This window comes from Eretmochelys imbricata, chromosome 1, assembly GCF_965152235.1.
Source record: "Eretmochelys imbricata isolate rEreImb1 chromosome 1, rEreImb1.hap1, whole genome shotgun sequence".
In the NCBI taxonomy this organism is placed as follows: domain Eukaryota; kingdom Metazoa; phylum Chordata; order Testudines; family Cheloniidae; genus Eretmochelys; species Eretmochelys imbricata.
In genome coordinates, this window is record NC_135572.1 from 218,331,268 (window position 1) to 218,349,537 (window position 18,270).

Sequence of the window (18,270 nt, forward strand, 5' to 3'; positions counted from 1 at the left end):
ATTTTACAGGAGGAGACCAGATTTCACAATCCGTGACACGTTTTTCATAGCTGTGAATTTGGTAGGGCCCATCTTATGGGACTCATCACATGGGTAAGAGGTACTGGTGAAACTAAGGGTATGCAGAATCACCCCTTACTGGAAAGTTTGAATATTTTCAAACTGCTCTTAAAGGATAAGCATCAAGTTGTTCAAGGAATTATTAGGCAATAAATTTAACAAAAAACAAATAGTCTTTTAAATTGTTATAGAATTGGGGAGACACCAGAGGATTAAAAAAAGCAGACATTGTAACAATTTATTTCAGAAATACAGGGAAAGAAAGGAAATTGGATGCATGAGTCTACAATAAAGTCCCCGACACTTAGGGCCCAAATCTACCCTGCTGAAATCAACTGTGAAGTCCCCACTGACACAATTGGAGCAGGAATGGACCCTTAATGTATCATAGTTACCCTGCAGTTGGAATGGGCATGAAAAATGATTTCAGTGCAGTAACATACAGTACATGATATAGGGGTATGTTACTTGAAGGATACCAGGGATACCAGTGGTATGGTCCTATGTTTACTTTTATTGTGGAGTCTTTAAATAATATACCATCAAAAATAATAATAGAATTATCTTGTACAATTGTCATCTACAACTAAGAACAACGAAAAAATCCCATCACAGATTCCTTTTTTTCCCCTTTTAAATGAAGGAAAATTGCACAGTTATAAGATTAGGACTTAACAATGTCACATTATAACAGCAACTTTGATGTACTTCCTAAGTGACAGAGGCTTAGATCCACAAAGGTACATAGATACCTAACTGCCTCTTTATAAATACATAATGTATAAATCGTTACATATTTATTGAAGCAGGGAATTGAGTCTCCCCCATTCCAGGCAAGTGCCCTGGGCCACCAGGCTAGAGTCACTCTCTTGCTTTTTCTCTGATTCAGTGACCAATTATTTGTACAAAGTGGAACATTTCCAACAGGAGAGACCCACCCCAGCATACCCTATAGTCTATCGTAACTAGAGCACTCACCTGTGTTCACGTCCCTGCTCCAAATCAGGAAGAGCAGGGATTTGAACATGGATTTCCCACATTGAGTGCTTTCCCACCAGTTGAGTTCTTTAACCACTGGGTTATGGATAAAATTGGGAGATGAGAGAGCTGACCTGACTTACATGAGTGAGTTCGTGGTTGAGAGTCCTGAGCAAGGATGGGTGCCTATCTCTGACCTGTGTGTCAGGTGCCTAAGGCTTAAATCAATGGCAGTTAGGCATCTAAATAACTCCGTGTATCTAGGCTCTACTCCTTTCCTTGGCATCTCACTGCTGGCAAATTTAGGTGGTTCCCTGTTCAGCTTTCTGGCTTCTGAGGTGTCTAACTCTCCCCATGCATTGTACGGGGAGCTGGGCGTGTGACTCATGGCTGAGGATCTCATTGGGTAGAAAGACACCTAGGAGTCAGGCCTTGCAACGCCCAAGTCCTTTGGGGATCTAGCCCAGAGCTACTATCCATGGCAGCCTTGGTCAAAACAGGTTGCATGTGACTTCCTTTTCTTACTGTTGTTTTCTGATTCAAGACAGCATGTTTTTTATAGACTTTAACATAAAGAAGCCACTAGATACACTAGAACTGCTCGGGAAATTCATTCTTTTTTCCCCACAAAATATTTAGATGACCATGAATATTTTTTTCTTTTCTGCAACTAAATTTAGATTTTTCAAACAAAAATCTGAACATTTTCAATGAAATCAGACATTCTGTGAAAATCAGTAATCTTACTGTGAAGATTTTTCATCAAAATTTTTTTTGTTAGCTCCAATACATAAAAATATACAACAGAGAGACAGGACTGGGGGAGCTCGCTGCATTTTATTAAACCTATAATGTGGCTATGCTTTTTCTGTATATAATATGATATTTTTACTATAAATCGGCGAAAGTTTGAACCTCAGATCCACATCGCTTCAAGGACTGCTGAGATCACAGCACAGGTGGGGTGGAGGCAGGCCCTGGGGTTGGTCATGTTCCCATTGAACAAGGACAGGATATTTATAAGATTTTCACACTAAGTCACCTGAGCAAACGACACCGACATCCTCAGCAATTCCTGCCTGGGCTGTCTCCGACGTGGAGTTGTCACAGAGAGTCAGACGAGTCTCATTTCCTGCACACTGCACCCTTCTCAGCCCCACGGGGCCCCTTCCTCGCTGAGACTTAGCGGGGTTATAAGCTTTCTCAGCGACTCCGCACTGGAGCTGTCTGCACACCACGCTGGCATCGTCCATGTCCCACTGGTCATCCAACACTCTGCCCCACACACCATGGAGGGAAATCTCAACTCTGCCATCACACCGGCTCTCTCCATTCAACAGCCTGAGCGACTCAGAACGACCTGGGCTCGGAGAGATAGGAAATACACTGAATAAAACTCCCGGCTGGTACTGCATTATAAATAATGCACAGGTGTGTTGTGAAACACAGTTTTCTGTGGCAAGTGGAAGGTAACCCTCACTGCTATGCAGTGATACAGGGAACAACCTATCTCAAGGGCTCCATTTATCTCTCTACTCAGAAATGCAGGGGGTGATGGTGGGAAAGGCTTCCCGAGCTCTGAGGCCATATCCTGTGAGGAGCTGGGCCCCTTCTGTACAATGCAGAGCGCTCTCACTTCTCTCTGGAGTTAATGTGAGTAGAAGGTGCTCAGGAACACCTGGCAGATCAGGTCCCTGGTTATCAAAGTGCCCAGTGCAAAAGGCCCCCATGCCCACACAATGCACTGATATCGGCAGCACTGTGAGATAGCTGTGATTTACAACAGGAGTCTGGGTATTGGCCTATGTCACTGCTACAATTCCCAGATCCAGCACTGCCAGGACACGTGGTTCCTTTAAAGAAAGCTCTGCCCTGTTTTCACTGTTCAATGTACATTGGTGAACTGTGATCACTGCATCAACTCCAAACTCATAAGCAGCTGTCAAGGTTTCTTCCCCACTCTGAACTCTATTCTTACCAGCTTAGGTTAAAACGTCCGCAAGGTACAAACTTTCCCTTGTCCTTGAACCGTATGCCGCCACCACCAAGTGTGTTAAACAAAGAACAGGGAAAGAGCCCACTTGGAGACATCTTCCCCCAAAATATCCTCTCAAGCCCTACACCCCCTTTCCTGGGGAAGGCTTGATAAGAATCCTCACCAAATTGTACAGGTGAACACAGATCCAAGCCCTTGGATCTTAAGAACAATGAAAAATCAATCAGGTTCTTAAAAGAAGAATTTTAATTAAAGAAAAGGTAAAAGAATCACCTCTGTAAAATCAGAATGGTAAATGCCTTACAGGGTAATCAGATTAAAAACCACAGAGAAACCCTCTAGGCAAGACCTTAAGTTACAAAAAGACACAAAAACAGGAATATACATTCCATCCAGCACAGCTTATTTTATCAGCCATTAAACAAAAGGAAATTGAATGCATTTCTAGCTAGATTACTTACTAACTTTACAGGAGTTGGAAGGCTGCATTCCTGATCTGTTCCTGGCAAAAGCATCACACAGACAGCCCAAACCCTTTGTTCCCCCCCTCTCCAGATTTGAAAAAATCTTGTCCCCTCATTGGCCATTTTGGGTCAGGTGCCAGCAGGGTTACCTTAGCTTCTTAACCCTTTACATATGAAAGGGTTGTGCCTCTGGCCAGGAGGGATTTTACAGCACTGTATACAGAAAGGTGGTTACCCTTCCCTTTATATTTATGACAGGAGCTAACACAATAAAGGCTTTTCTGCACCCGGCAGGCCAGGTCTGCAACTCTCAACTCTAGCTATTGGCTTGGCTGGAGATGATGCTTGGAGGGGTGAGTGACCTCTGGGCAATGGGGAAAAATGTCCCATTTTTTTCTAAACATATATGTATACATATATATTTCATTTTAAAAGTTTGTTCACTGTGAGCACATAAAGTTGTTGAAGTTCCTTGTGGGAGAAGCCAAAATCCTTTCAGGTGTTTACTGCCATTGGAGATTTTTTTTATACAGTGTATATGGCACCTTGCATTTCAAAGGAGCCAATGTCCTCCCAAAACATGATTTGTAAGCCAGTTAAAACTTCCTAAATAAATATATATATACACAGGTCAGTAGTGATTCATAGCTCAGGATTGGCTTAAAGTTGCACATAAGACAGGGAGTCAACTACTCTTTTCTATTAAAGTTACATAGAATCATAGAATATTAGGGTTGGAAGAGACCTCAGGAGGCCACCTACTGCAAACCCCTGCTCAAAACAGGACCAACATCAACTAAATCATCCTAGCCAAGGCTTTGTCAAGCCAGGCCTTAAAAACCTCCACCACCTTCCAAGGTTACCCATTCCAGTGCTTCACCACCCTCCTAGTGAAATAGTTTTTCCTAATATCCAACCTAGACCTCCCCCACTGCAACTTGAGACCATTGCTTCTTGTTCTGTCATCTGCCTCCACTGAGAACAGCCGAGCTCCATCCTCTTTGGAACACCCCTTCAGGTAGTTGAAGGCTGCTATCAAATCCCGTCTCACTCTTCTCTTCTGCAGACTAAATCTTCTCTTCTGCAGACTAAGTTACGTATGGTCTGATTCTCCCACTAAGGCTCCTTTATGCTGAGTAGCTGGGGTTAGTGAGAACTGGACCCAGTGTACTCTCCCCTCACTTACAGCACAGAATCTCTGGGTCAATGTGACCCACATGCTTTGCACTGCAGCATTTGATTTTTTTTCTCCAACAGGAAGGGAGAGACGCATTGCTGAGGGGACATGGATTGTAGCTGGATACTCTGCGCCTCTGTTACACTGTGGGCAACCAACGTGGCAGGTCACACCCTAGTCACCCTCTGAGGGCTGAGCCAATAGAGTGTAGGAGAAGAGTTATAAATAGCAGAATTAAAGGGCTTGTCCTCACTTGAAAGGTTACAGCTGCACTGCTGCAACTATACCTCTGTAGTCCTTCAGTGTAGACACTACCTAGGCCAACAGCAGGGGTTCTCCCATTGCTGTAGTTAATCCACTTTCCCAAGACACAGTAGCTAGCTTTATGGAAGAATTCTTTTGTCAACCTAGTGCTCTCTTTACCAAGGGTTAGGTCGGCTTAACCTATGTAAGATTTTTCACACCCCTGAGAGATGTAGCTTGGTCAACCTTATTTTTTGGTATCAAATGCAGCCCTGTGGACTCAGCAGCTGATAGATGAAGGACTGAGAGATCTGTCTGCTGTGAGAGCTGTTTCCAATCCCTGTACCACATTGAATACAGGCTACAGATTTCTGTTTCACCAGCAACTGAGGGCCAGTGAGCTCTTAACCCAAGGGCTGGAACTCTGCTAGCTGCTGAGATCCCTAGACTGATTGGTTGCTGACCAAGTTCTGAAGTGTTTGAAACGACGGAGGTGCTGCCATTTGTCAAACTCAGAAGAATCCAGGTGAAACACACAACATGTTATGACTGCACTGCGAAGCCTGAGAAATCACCTCTGAGAGAAGATCAGTGAGGAATGTGTTTGGATGTGTGGGCTGACGTACAGAACATGATGATAAGTTGAAACCTTATATTTGAATGTTTGTAACAGAAACAAAAGGGGGGAAGGCTGTACAAGGAAAACCAGTAGATTTACTGTCGAATAGATTTTTTTAAAGTTATTCATAGTACTCCAAATACTATTTACAATATTTTCGGTGGGCATTAAAAGTTTGTTTTACTAAGGCCATGTCCGTACTACAGGCGTTAGAGTGACACAGCTACAGCATTCCCCCTATGACGCTGTATCACCGCACTGCAGATGCTTCTTGGAGTGACAGAAGGGGTTTTACTATTGCTGTAGGTAATCCGCCTCTCTGAGAGGTGCTAGCTTGGTCAATGGAAGAATTCTTCTATTGCTGTCTGCACTGGGGGTTAGGTTGACACAGCTACAATGCTCAGGGATGTGAAGCCTATGGATCCTATTGATTAAGGCTGGTCAGTGCCTAAATCCTTTTAGAAAATGAGAGTTAGGCTCCTAAATCAGTGCAGCAATGCCTAAATACCTTTAAAAATCTTGGCCTATGCCACTCTGGGTAGCCCTCAGATAACTTGCCATCTATCAGCCACGGTTGTTCTCCGATGTGTCATGAGGAAGTTTTTGAAGTTGGATGAGGGAAAATCTTTGGAGAAGCCTGCAGGAAAAAGGACCCCTGCAGTATTTGTATTGCATTGTAGAGGAGGATCTTCATCAAATCACCAGCTGCTCTCACGAAGAGCAGGATCTTTGTGAAAATTCCCAGCTGGTTCAGGAGCTAAGCTCTGGAGCCATCTGAACACTTTCCTGAAAACTGGGATCTTTGGCAAAGAAAGGACTATTTCTATGAAGTGTTGTGAGGAATTAAAGATTTATCAATCTACACACCCACTGAGCAAGCTCTGTAGGTGAGGGCTGCAGCCCACCAGCACACAACCGGGGTGGGCAATGGAGGGCATTTTGGCCAGGAACACGAGGGCAAACACCTACTTTCCCAGAGAGTGAAATGGGATTGTAATGGCCCCACAGTTTGGATGAGATCTCTGCGTATAAGTTGCTTCTGCAACACCAACCTCAACCTGATGAAGGGCTGAGTCAGCCCTGCTGGGACTGAGGGAATCTGTGAATCACAAACCCCAGGTTTATAGCACAGAGCCATTCTCTCCGGTTCACTCTAGTGTAGAGGTAGGATCCACCTCGCCACCCCTCACTGCACCTCGAGGTGTCTCTGATCTGGGGAACTTAAACAAAGAGAGCAACATTCCGATACCCCTACTTACCTTGCGTACTGTAGTCAATGGGACTACTCATGATGATCCTAAGCTGGGCAGTACACTGCACTGTAACTGACATATACATGTCTATATTAAACTTACCTGAACAAGTAACCCTGGCCGTGTCTCTGGGGGAGCAGGCTGGGTTGCCCAGGGCCATGCGAAAACAATCCCACAGACAGGGTTCAGTCCCTTCACAATGAAAAGTGTCGCTCCATACGGTTCCGTTCCCTTCCCCGAAATGGGCTCCTCCCAGGATCGACTCGGCGTATCCACAATTCAGCTGATGGCAGAGGACGTTGGCATCTTGCAAATCCCAGTGGGAGGCACAGAGGCTTCCCCATGTGTCTCCATGTCGGATCTCCACTCTCCCGGAGCACTCGGTGCCATTCACTAACCTGCCACCCGGGCACCCTTAGCACAAGGGAAAGTGAGTGTCGAGGTGGCGCAGTGATCAGTGTTAATGGCAATGGCAGGGCGGGGAGTGGGGAACAGGAAGGGATTCTTGCTCTTATTCAATGCTCGCAGTTACCCTGTGGGGGCTGTGGGACTATTCTGCACCTGCACATTCACAAATTGATACTCGATCCACGTCAGTTAGTGCGAAGGGAGGACCAGGGACCAGAATTTGGTTTCTTTGATACATTCCATACTCAAGGCACCACAAGCATTTCACAGAGGGATCAGTTCCAGCAGACTTGGCTGGTGCAGGGACAGGGGGCCAAATTATGGGCCAGGTCCCCAGCTGGTGTAAATCAGCATAGCCTCACTGAGCCCAATGGAGCTTGGCAGATTGCCACACTGTGAAGATCTGGCTGAGGATGTTCCCCAATCCCCAATTCTTTTCTTTCCCCCTGAAGCTGCTCACCTGAACACACCACATTGGCTTCGCTCCCAGGGGGACACTCAGCTGTGCCCAGCGCAGTAACAGGACAGTCCCTCAGGCGGGATTCATTCCTCTCACAGCCAAATGTGCCGTTCCAGACAGGCCCCTCTCCTGTGCCAAAGAGCTGCCCTGCTGGCATCGACAGGGCAAATCCACAGTCAAGCTGCTGGCAGAGGGCGTGGGCAGCCTGTAAATCCCACTGGGAGTCACAGAGGGTTCCCCAGGCGCCTCCGTGGAGAAGCTCCACTCTCCCCGAACACGCTGTGCTGCCGTTTGTCAGCCTGTACCCACCGTACCCTGAGAAGGAGAAGGGAGATCAGAGGAGAGAGTGTTTTCCTATGGAAATAATAGTAAGTGAGCACATAATTGAAAACTGTATTGTAATCTACACACACATAGGGATTGCCCAGGCCACATTAACTCTGGCATTTCCTAATTTTCAAGTGCTCAACTTGTAACCTAAGTTAATTTTTTTTAACACAGTGTATTTTGGGGGAGAGGCTGTTTGTAAATAGAATATACAGGACACCAACAAGGGTTAAAAAAATAAATGTGGATCAAGAAGTCCATTTAGCCACTGGGTCCCTGTGTGCACCCTCCAGCTATGATTCTTCCGAAAAGCCTGAGCTTGAGGCTGACCACCATCTTCCTCCTCCCTCCCAGGGCAAGGCAACACATCCTGGCTGCACGGGGTTTGAAAGTGAACTTTCACTGCCCAATCTAACTCTCTGGCTGGTGTCACTTCACTTTTGTTTTTTCTCCAGATCTGCACCATCTAACTTGCCTTCTCTCCCATTGGATGCCCCTTCTCCTGTGTCACCTGACTGAGCTCACAGCCTGGTCTACCTACCCTGGCCCAGTAACTGAACTCACCCTCCTCACTTCAGCCCTTCTCTTGCTGTTCCAAAGCCCTGCAGAGCTGCTGCCATCTTCCCCTGACTCCTGCAGCTAAATCCTTCAACACCTTCTGTGACTGTGAAGATCATCCAGCTCCTGCTTTTGCTTAACAGCCACATGAGTGTCTCAGGGCAACAGCTCTGACTGTGTACTGGCTGCTACTGTCCCACTCGCCTGACTGTTCACTACGTCTTCACCTTCAATCTAAATAAACAATTTCCACGTTCCCAAACTGAAATGTTTCCTTTCAGTTTGTCAAACTGACTCCAAGTGTTTTGTTTTGAGTCAGTTCAACATTAAACTTCATTTCTCTCTGATGCCTCTGTTTTACCTTATGGGTCAGATTCCCTGACCAGACTAAATCTCCCACCATGCACCTACAGACATGTGGCTATCATGAGGCAATTGTGCCACCAGTTAGAGGGAAGACTGCACTTTATAAGGGGAGATGTTGTCTGGCCAGGGAGCCCAGCCCTTAGGAGAGAACCGGAGCCTGAACTACAACTCCCATAAGGCAATGTGCCACAACAGGGAAATGAAGATTAATGTTGAACTGACTGGAAATGAAACATTTTGGGTCAGTTCTACAATCTGAAATGTTCCTACCAGGGTTGAACCCAGCCCAAATGAAACATTTCATTTCTATTTTCCCAAAACAAAATTGAAAAAAAAAATTAGCAAAATTGAAAGTTTCCCAGGGAAAGTTTTGATTTTGAGGAAACAGCATTTTCAGTTAAACAAAAATTCTGATGAAAAATTCCTGACCATCTCTAGGAATAACTAACTCACTGCTAACTAACTCACCTCACATCTCATCTCATTGCTTATTGATTCACTACTACTGATTTAATTGGATTCCATTTATTATTTCACTGTTCACTTGTTTACTAACCATGTTCATCTGTCTCTTGCCCATGGCTCTTATCACACCTTTTTGTGCATCACAGATCTTCCCTCTTCCTCCCCCAACCCTAAACTCCCCCCACTGGCTCCAGTTCCCCATTCTATTAACTTCTATTAACTTCACCCCTCACAGGTCCCACCAGCTCTACCCGCTTCTCTTCCATTCTGATCTCTATCCCCTTCCCAGCTAGATCCCACATCCTCCTCTGCCTCCTCCTCTTGGTTTCTGGTTACAACTTCTCCAAACCTGGACCCCCCTTCATTCCCACGGTCTCCAACTTCCACACTCATCCCCATCATCCCCTCTCATGCCACCATTCCTAACCTCATGTCCAGCCCCCCTCCTCCTCTTGCTGTCCCTAGAATGCACACTGCATCACTAAAAAGATCACAGACATCCACAACCTTTTCATCACTCACTCCCTCCAGCTCCTGTCTCTCACGGAGACCTGCATCCCTTCATCTGACATTGTCGCTGCAGCTGCTCTGTCTTACAGAGGCCTCTCCTCCTCTCACAATCCCGGCCCTGAATCATCCCCAAAGGAACAAGCTGAGTGTGTTGGACTTCTCTGCTCTCACATTTTCTCCTCCTTTGAGAAGCACTCCAACCTATTCTTCTCTCCTCTCCCCCTCTATGTTACTGTCAGCTACTGCCAACCCAGCTCCTCCCTGTCAGCATTCCTCTGTGATTTCAGCTCCTGGATCTCTCTCTTCCTCTTATCACAATCTTCCACACTCATTCCTGGAGACTTTATCACCCATGTTAATGGCCCATCTGACTAGAGCTTGAAGGGAAACAATTTTCCTGTTGTGCACGAATGTTTGAGATTTTGATAAATTTTCCCATACTGAACTGGAATGCAACGCTGATATTTCAAAAAAATTCACAAACTGAAAATCCATAATTTTTTTGGATCAGGTCAATTGAAACATTGTTTGGATCAGTTTTCATAATGTCTAGATGTTTAGTTATGATTTACACATTTTAAATTTAAAAAGGCACTATAAATTCACTTTCAAAACAAAAAATCATTTGACACAAAAACTTGAATTTTCCATTTCAAAAATATCAAAATGGGACATTTCAACAATTTTGAAACTTTTTTCAAAAAATTTGCCAAAACCAACCTTTCCCGCAGTTTGAGTTTTGACAAATTAGTATTTTCCAATGAAAGAAGGATATGTTAAAAAATTTGAAACAAGCTCAATTTCTAACCACTTAGCTACCCGTCTCCTCGCCCTCCTCTCTGCATTGACCTACAGCCCTGGATCAGCTCTCCCACTCCCCTAATGTGACGTTCACTCGACCTGGTCTTCAACTAGCATAGCTCTCTTTTGCATATTGCTGTTGCTGAGTTCCCCCGCTCTGGCCATCACCTGGTCATTTCTAGCATTGCCCATCAGTCTCCTCCCTCTTGCCACATTGTCTGGTCCTTCCTTGATTTCCAGTCCATCAATGTCAATGACCTGCTTAGCCTCTCCTCTCTTTTCTTTCCCGCAGTGACATGGTGGCTGTTTCCTGCACTTTTGACTCTTTAGCCCCACTCTCCCACTGCAAGGTCCAGCCTGCCAACCCGCAGCCCAGCCTCACCCCAAACACTCCTACTCACCTGCAGTAGAGCGTCTCTGATGGAAATCCTATAGCCAGTCTGACTTCCTTCACTACACATTCATGCTCTGCTCCTTCAAATCCACCATTTTCTTAGCCAAGCAACTCTCCTTCTCCACTTTGATTAATTCCCCCACCTGCAATCCCAGCAACCTTTTTGACATCTTTCACTCACTGCTCAAAGCCTTACAGTCCTGTCTGCACAGGAACTTGCTGATTTGCATTTGGTCAATAGTTTCAGCAAAAAAAAAAAAAGAAAAAAAAGAAGAAAAAGAAAAAGTCCAAATGGTTCATTTCATCCATTTTGAAATGAAAAAAATTGACTTCATTTCAAAATGACATTTTGCTTAGAAATTTAGCTACATTTGTTTTAAAAACCCACAAAAGGGTGAAAAAATTGAAAAATGAAACTAAACCAAAAACTGAAATAAAATTATTTGGGGACGAACAAAATGTTTCATTTGACCAAAAACAATTTTTTTTAAATTTGACTTTGTTTAGTTTTCAGGTGTTTATTTTTGGTCTTTGAACCGAACAAATCAATTATCTGCTTAACTCTACTTATCAAGCTGTTAACTCCCACCATTGCTCTGCCAGTGAAGGCAGCCTTCATTGCTTGCTTCTCTCTTAAACATCTCTGTATGTTCCTCCCTTGCGTAGGAAGAACTCCCAGTCAAAAGCCGTAACAGCATCATCTAATCCTCCTTCAAGTCCCTCCTCAAAACTCACCTCTTCCATAATTCATAGAGCAACAGGCAACCTGACAATGGTAAGGCAGCTGGTGAGTTGTCATTACTGTCCTATAACACGGGCTGCAGAATGCCATTAAAGTGTGTGTGCAGGAAACACAGATTTGCCCGCTTCCCCACCTGACCCTTCTCTTCCACTGTCTAATGCCCCTCACCTACCAGCAGACTGACCCATGAGCCCCTATACTCACACCCTCCTAATGTGAGTGAATGGCATTGCAACCTGCCACGCAGGGTCACAGCACCACTCAGGTTTGGCCTGGCCAAAAAGTGGTCAGACCATGGCCTGGGTGGTCCCCCTGGCTCCACAGCCTATGAATAATGGTAAAAAATTGTGCACACACTATTTTTATTACCATCTCCTCCCACTCCTACCTTGACCAGTTTGCTTGTCTCATCCCCCTGTTATGTCTTGGAGTGTGAGCTCTTTGTGCCAGGGATTGTTATTTTCTCTATGTCTTTGTAGTGTCTAGCACAATGGGGCCTCGACCTGGTTGGGGCTTCTAGATATTACTGCAACACAACTCGGGCCCTACCAAACTCACGGTCCATTTTGGTCAATGTCACAGTCACAGGATTTTAAAAATCATAAATGTCATGACTTCAGCTATTTAAATCTGAAGTTTCACAGTGTTGTAATTGTAGGGATCCTGACCCAAAAAGGAGTTGTGTGGGTGGGGTGGGGGGTCGCAAGGTTATTGTAGCGGTACTGCTACCCTTATTTCTGCGCTGCTGCTGGCGACGGCGCTGCCTTCGGAGCTGGGCGGCTGGAGAGCGGCGGCTGCTGGCTGGGATCCCAGCTCTGAAGGCAAAGCCGCCGCCAGCAGCAGCGCAGAAGTAAGGATGGCCTGGTACGGTATTGTCACCCTTACTTCTGCGCTGCTTCCTGCAGAGCTGCGCCCTCAGTCAGCAGCTGCCACTCTCCAGCCGCTCAGCTCTGAAGGCAGCAGTGCAGAAGCAAGGTTGGCTTGGTATAGTATTGCCACCCTTACTTCTGTGCTACTGCTGGCGGGGTGCTGACTTTAGAGCTGGGCGCCTGGCAAACAGCCACTGCTCTCTGGCCGCCCAGCTCTGAAGGCAGCACAGAAGTAAGGGTGGCTATACCATGACACTCCTAAAATGACCTTGCCACCCCCACTGCAACTCCCTTTTGGGTCAATATAGTATAGTATAGTATAGGTTAAAAGCACACAAAAGACCAGATTTCACAGGGGGAGACCAGATTTTATGGTCTGTGACATGTTTTTCATGGCTGTGAATTTGGTAGGGCCCTAAACCTAACTGTTAAATAACAATAATAATATGGGAATGTTATAGGAGCCAGGTGAGTTTATAAAGCACAAAGGTGTGAGAGAAAGGAACAAGACGCACAATAGATGAGGCAAGATAGCATGGGAAATAATAGCATGTGATCATGTAATTAAAGATTATATGATAAAGCATAAGGGGCCAGAGTTGAGATTGCATGAGCAACCCTACTGTTAGCATTTCCTGCAATTTTGGATGCAAAATTCTTAATTTTTGGTAGACTTGTTGTACACAATTATTCCTAATATTTACATCAGTATCAATCGGTAGTACATCCGATGCATCGTGCATCTGATGAAGTGAGCTGTAGCTCACGAAAGCTCATGTTCAAATAAATTGGTTAGTCTCTAAGGTGCCACAAGTACTCCTTTTCTTTTTGCGAATACAGACTAACACGGCTGTTACTCTGAAATTGGTAGTACAGACAGTTACATAGAATCATAGAATATCAGGGTTGGAAGGGACCTCAGGAGGTCATCGAGTCCAACCCCCTGCTCAAAGCAGGACCAATCCCCAATTTTTGCCCCAGATCCCTAAATGGCCCCTTCAAGGATTGAACTCACAAGCCTGGGTTTAGCAGGCCAATGCTCAAACCACTGAGCTATAGCAAATAAAGGTGACTGCAACATGCAAGTTTTAAAAATAATAATACTTTGTGCTTCTCTGGCACCTTATGTCCAAGGATTTCAAAGCTCTTTATAAACATTAATGGATTAAAACTTACAATGGGGTAGAGAGGGGGAAGTGTTATTATCCCCATTTTACATATGAGTAAACTGCAACAAAGATTGAGTGACAGAGTCAGTGTCAGAGTGGGAAATAAATCAGGTTTCCCAATTCTTGGTTTTCTGTTTTGACCTTTACACGATACCACTCCCTTTAGAAACATGGCAGAGTAGGGCATGCTTAGCATCCAAGAAGCCCTGAATAACATGCAAATTGTGGCAGGGGTGAGGGCACTGGAAGAGACAGAGTGTAAGAGAGAGTGCTACTGGAGAGCAGAACTGTTCCACTTCAACACAAGGACAAGGGATTGAGACAACAATGCTCTTCTTGACCCTCTCCTGGCAACTAGAGCACTGGGAGAGGAAGAGAGAGTGGAGTCATCTCTCCTAGCAGTCAGGAACCTGTTGAAGTATCACTGTAACCAGTAGTGCAAAGGCTTGTGGGTTCACAGGGGAAAAATGTGGATGAATATGGTGATCTGTGTAGAGAGATACTGAGCAACCCAGCTGTAAGATACATTATAGATATTTTAAAGTTATCACTTTGAATCCTTACCAGAGCATACAATGCTGGCATCACTTGAGTGTGAACATGTCTCATTAGGATGCAATGTTCTGGGACAGTACACAAGCTGTGATTCATTCCCCAAGCAATGGATCTTCTCAGACCAGATTGACCCATATCCTTCACTGAAGTGTGATCCTCCTGGGGTGGATACAACTGTTCCACAGTCTAATTCATTACAGATAACACTGGCGGCTTGAAGGTCCAAGTGTGAATCACAGACTGTGGTCCATGTGTCTCCATGTCTTATTTCAACACGTCCTGAGCAGGCAGTATTCCCTCCAATCAGCTGGGGCTCAAGGCGTCCTAGACCGTCAGTAAATCCATCAGTGTTAGTTACATTGACATCCCATAATCTCCCTCGCACTTGACTAAAATTAAGTTGACTTTCTTGTACCAGCACTAAGATATTTTCAAACAGGCAGGAGACCTTTATCTGCTATGGCAGTTCCTGTTTTTCTGTGAAGGTACAGCTGTATAGGTGGGTAGAGTTCACTGCTGGGGTAGCAGCCATTGGCATTCTTAACAGTGTGTATAACTTGTGCCTCTAGTTATACCCAATGTTGACTAAGCATTTTGCATCCTAAAGCCCTTGTTCTGTTGCTTATAGTGTTGTTAAACTTTTGACCTGAAATTTTCCATCTGTCAAAATGTCCAAATTTTCCTCTGTCAAATGTGAATCTTTAAAAAAAGATGGAGCTAGGTATTTCAACCACTTTTGGGAAAGACAGCAGTGAAATAAATACATTTTTGAGCGTGTCGAACAGTTCTAGTATCTCAGTGGAATAGGACAAAAACTTGAAATTTGGAGAGAAGATACTTGCTATATAGGGTGATGATCCACTCTGATTTGGCTGAGTTATAAGGCTATGGAAATGTATTTTGCTCATGTGCACTGTCATAAATATAAAGGGAAGGGTAAACCCCTTTAAAATCCCTCCTGGCCAGAGGAAAAATCCTCTTACCTGTAAAGGGTTAAGAAGCTAAAGGTAACCTCGGTGGCACCTGACCAAAATGAGCAATGAGGAGACAAGATACTTTCAAAAGCTGGGAGGAGGGAGAAAAACAAAGGGTCTGTGTCTGTCTGTATGATGCTTTGGCCGGGAACAGAACAGGAATGGAGTCTTAGAACTTAGTAAGTAATCTAATTAGGTATGTGTTAGATTATGATTTCTTTAAATGGCTGAGAAAATAGCTGTGCTGAATAGAATGAATATTCCTGCCTGTGTGTCTTTTTTGTAACTTAAGGTTTTGCCTAGAGGGATTCTCTATGTTTTGAATCTAATTACCCTGTAAGGAATCTACCATCTTGATTTTACAGAGGTGATTCCTTTACTTCTATTAAAAGTCTTCTTGTAAGAAAACTGAATGCTTTTTCATTGTTCTAAGATCCAAGGGTTTGGGTCTGTGGTCACCTATGCAAATTGGTGAGGATTTTTACTAAACCTTCCCCAGGAAGTGGGGTGCAAGGGTTGGGAGGATTTTGGGGGGAAAGACGTGTCCAAACTACGTTTCCCAGTAAACCCAGATAAAGTTTGGTGGTGGCAGTGGAAATCCAAGGGCAAAGGGTAAAATTAATTTGTACCTTGGGGAAGTTTTAACCTAAGCTGGTAAAAGTAAGCTTAGGAGGTTTTCATGCAGGTCCCCACATCTGTACCCTAGAGTTCAGAGCGGGGAAGGAACCTCGACATGCACTAATATTTTAATAATGATAAAGATGTTTTTAATAATGGTCTCCAATATTTTATCATCACTGTATCTGCATATGTAACAACATGGAACTGTACTAATCATTTTTTAAAAACTCCATCTAATTCAATGTATAGATGCATTTGGAATGGGGCAGGGCTCTGAAGGAATCCTTGCTCCATTGACAGAAATTTATTCAAGCAAACTATGTTAAAAGAACTCTTTCTTTTCAAGCATCCTCTGTGGTTGGACCATAAGGGACCAATGGACCTCCCTTCTCCACAGAGATCACATATGCTATCCTGCTGCAGCGGTTGTGGGTTAGCACTGTCACTCTTGCTCTTCAACCGGGTCAAACCCATTGCCTCTTATGCTGCTACCCTAAAGCTCTTTGGGGAGGAGCAGGGGTTAGAATGGAGGGAGCCTCCAGCCTGCCATTACTCTTCCACTTACTGGAGCAGAGGGCCCGGTGTATGGCACCTCCCATGTCCCAGAGCAAAGGGCTGTGTCAGGTGACTGTGTGTGGTTCACACACACAGAGTCCTGTACCGGATTGGTGGGGACCTGAGACCACCTTCGTCCTGGACCAGACCCCAGCCTACCTGAAGAGAGGGAGCAGGGAATGAGGGAGGTTCTGGCCAGCCTTATGCCCTGGTGGCAATGGCAGGGGCCCACAGTCTCTTTAGAAAGCTCTTGCATACTTGACTCTTTCTGCTACCACCGCACACAGAGAGTGGTACTGCTTCAGAGGCAGATGAGCCTAGGCTCCTGTATTAGGTTAATCCAGCCCTAGGAAGGAGGGAACCCCTGAGGGAAACAGCAGGGCAGCAAAGGGCAATTGCTCAGTACTTCATCTCTGCCTGTGTGAGCGGCAGCTGAGCTCTTCCTTGATTACTTGCTCACACTGACAGAGGAATGCTTAGCTCTCCAGGATCCAGGCCTCCTATGGAGCCTGCAAATGGACTGTTTTACCTGTGTACACCCAATATGAGTCAAGTGGCTTAAACTTCAGTCAATCAAATGGAAATGTAGGACAAACAGCTTATCCAGATAAAGGAGAATGATTTGACTCCATTCTTCTTTCCCTGCATTTCTACTTTCCTCCTACTTTCTACTCTTTCATCTGTCTTCCACTCTGCCCCTCCCTTGGTACCCTCCTCTTTCATACTTCCTTCCTTCCTGATGTGTCCATTAATCTCACTCCTCGGGGCAGGGAGTAGTCCCATATAATTTCTACAAGGAGTTCTCATCTCTATTCCTCTGTGCTCTGAAGAGAGATGAAGAACATGTGTGGGGTGGGGGAAGAGAAAACAAGACCTTCAGGGCAGGGAGAGCAGTCAGAGGGAGGGACTTGAAGAGACAGAGATATATATCCCATACACAGGAAGAGGAGAAGAGGGAGAACAGAATAGGGAGGCACAAATGAGGACACCTAGGGGAAAGAGTAGAGCTGCTCAAAATTTTTATGATGGAACAGATTTCCATCTGAAAAAGCTGGTTTTGACAAAATCAAAACGTTCTGCAGAAATAGACTAATTTTGTCAAACTTCAGATGAAAAGTTATCAAAAAGATTTGATAAAATCAAAATATTTCATTTCAGCCTTAGAACATTTAACTTAAACTTTTTATTTTATGTATAATACAGAATAGTTGAACATATAAAGTCCAAACAAATATGTTTCCATAAGGTTGAAATTAAATTTCAGCATTCTCGTTACACAGAAATTCTGAAATTCTAAATTCTTGTTCCAAATCAGAATTATTTATTATTATTACTACTACTACTTTTGTAATTTCCCTTGCAACAGGAGTTCCAGGTTTTGACATGCTCAAGGAAGGAGAGCAGGGAGGGGAAGTATAGTACCAGGTGGGCATCTGTTGAAGAAGGTAAAGATGGGGATTCCAATGCGAGGGAGAATAAAAGGGGAAGGGAGAGAGGGGGGACACTATTAAGGGGGTAGAGAGAAGTCCTACTTTCTTATATTCTTCCTCCAGTTCCCATCAATGGAGCTTAATGGGAAATGGGGGAAATCTGATCCTGCAGCTATAAATATGTGGGGGTAGGGAGAGGGCCATTAGCTGCCCCTTCACCCCAAGATCATGTGGTTGCCTTTCATCCTGTCCCTGCTCTCTGTTTCTAGAAATCAG

At 44.7% G+C, this 18,270-nt stretch overlaps 1 protein-coding gene across 1 annotated transcript in view; it reads right to left on the bottom strand.

The window, feature by feature from the left end:
- The window catches only part of LOC144268527 (antigen WC1.1-like), a 64,476-nt gene that overhangs the window by 17,599 nt on the left and 28,607 nt on the right, over positions 1-18,270 (bottom strand). Inside the window, exons 5-7 of the mRNA XM_077823485.1 lie at positions 14,424-14,738; positions 7,659-7,973; positions 2,081-2,398 (exon numbers count right to left, since the gene is read on the bottom strand). Coding sequence (XP_077679611.1) covers positions 2,081-2,398; positions 7,659-7,973; positions 14,424-14,738 — 948 coding nt within the window. The remainder of the gene's footprint in view (positions 1-2,080; positions 2,399-7,658; positions 7,974-14,423; positions 14,739-18,270) is intronic.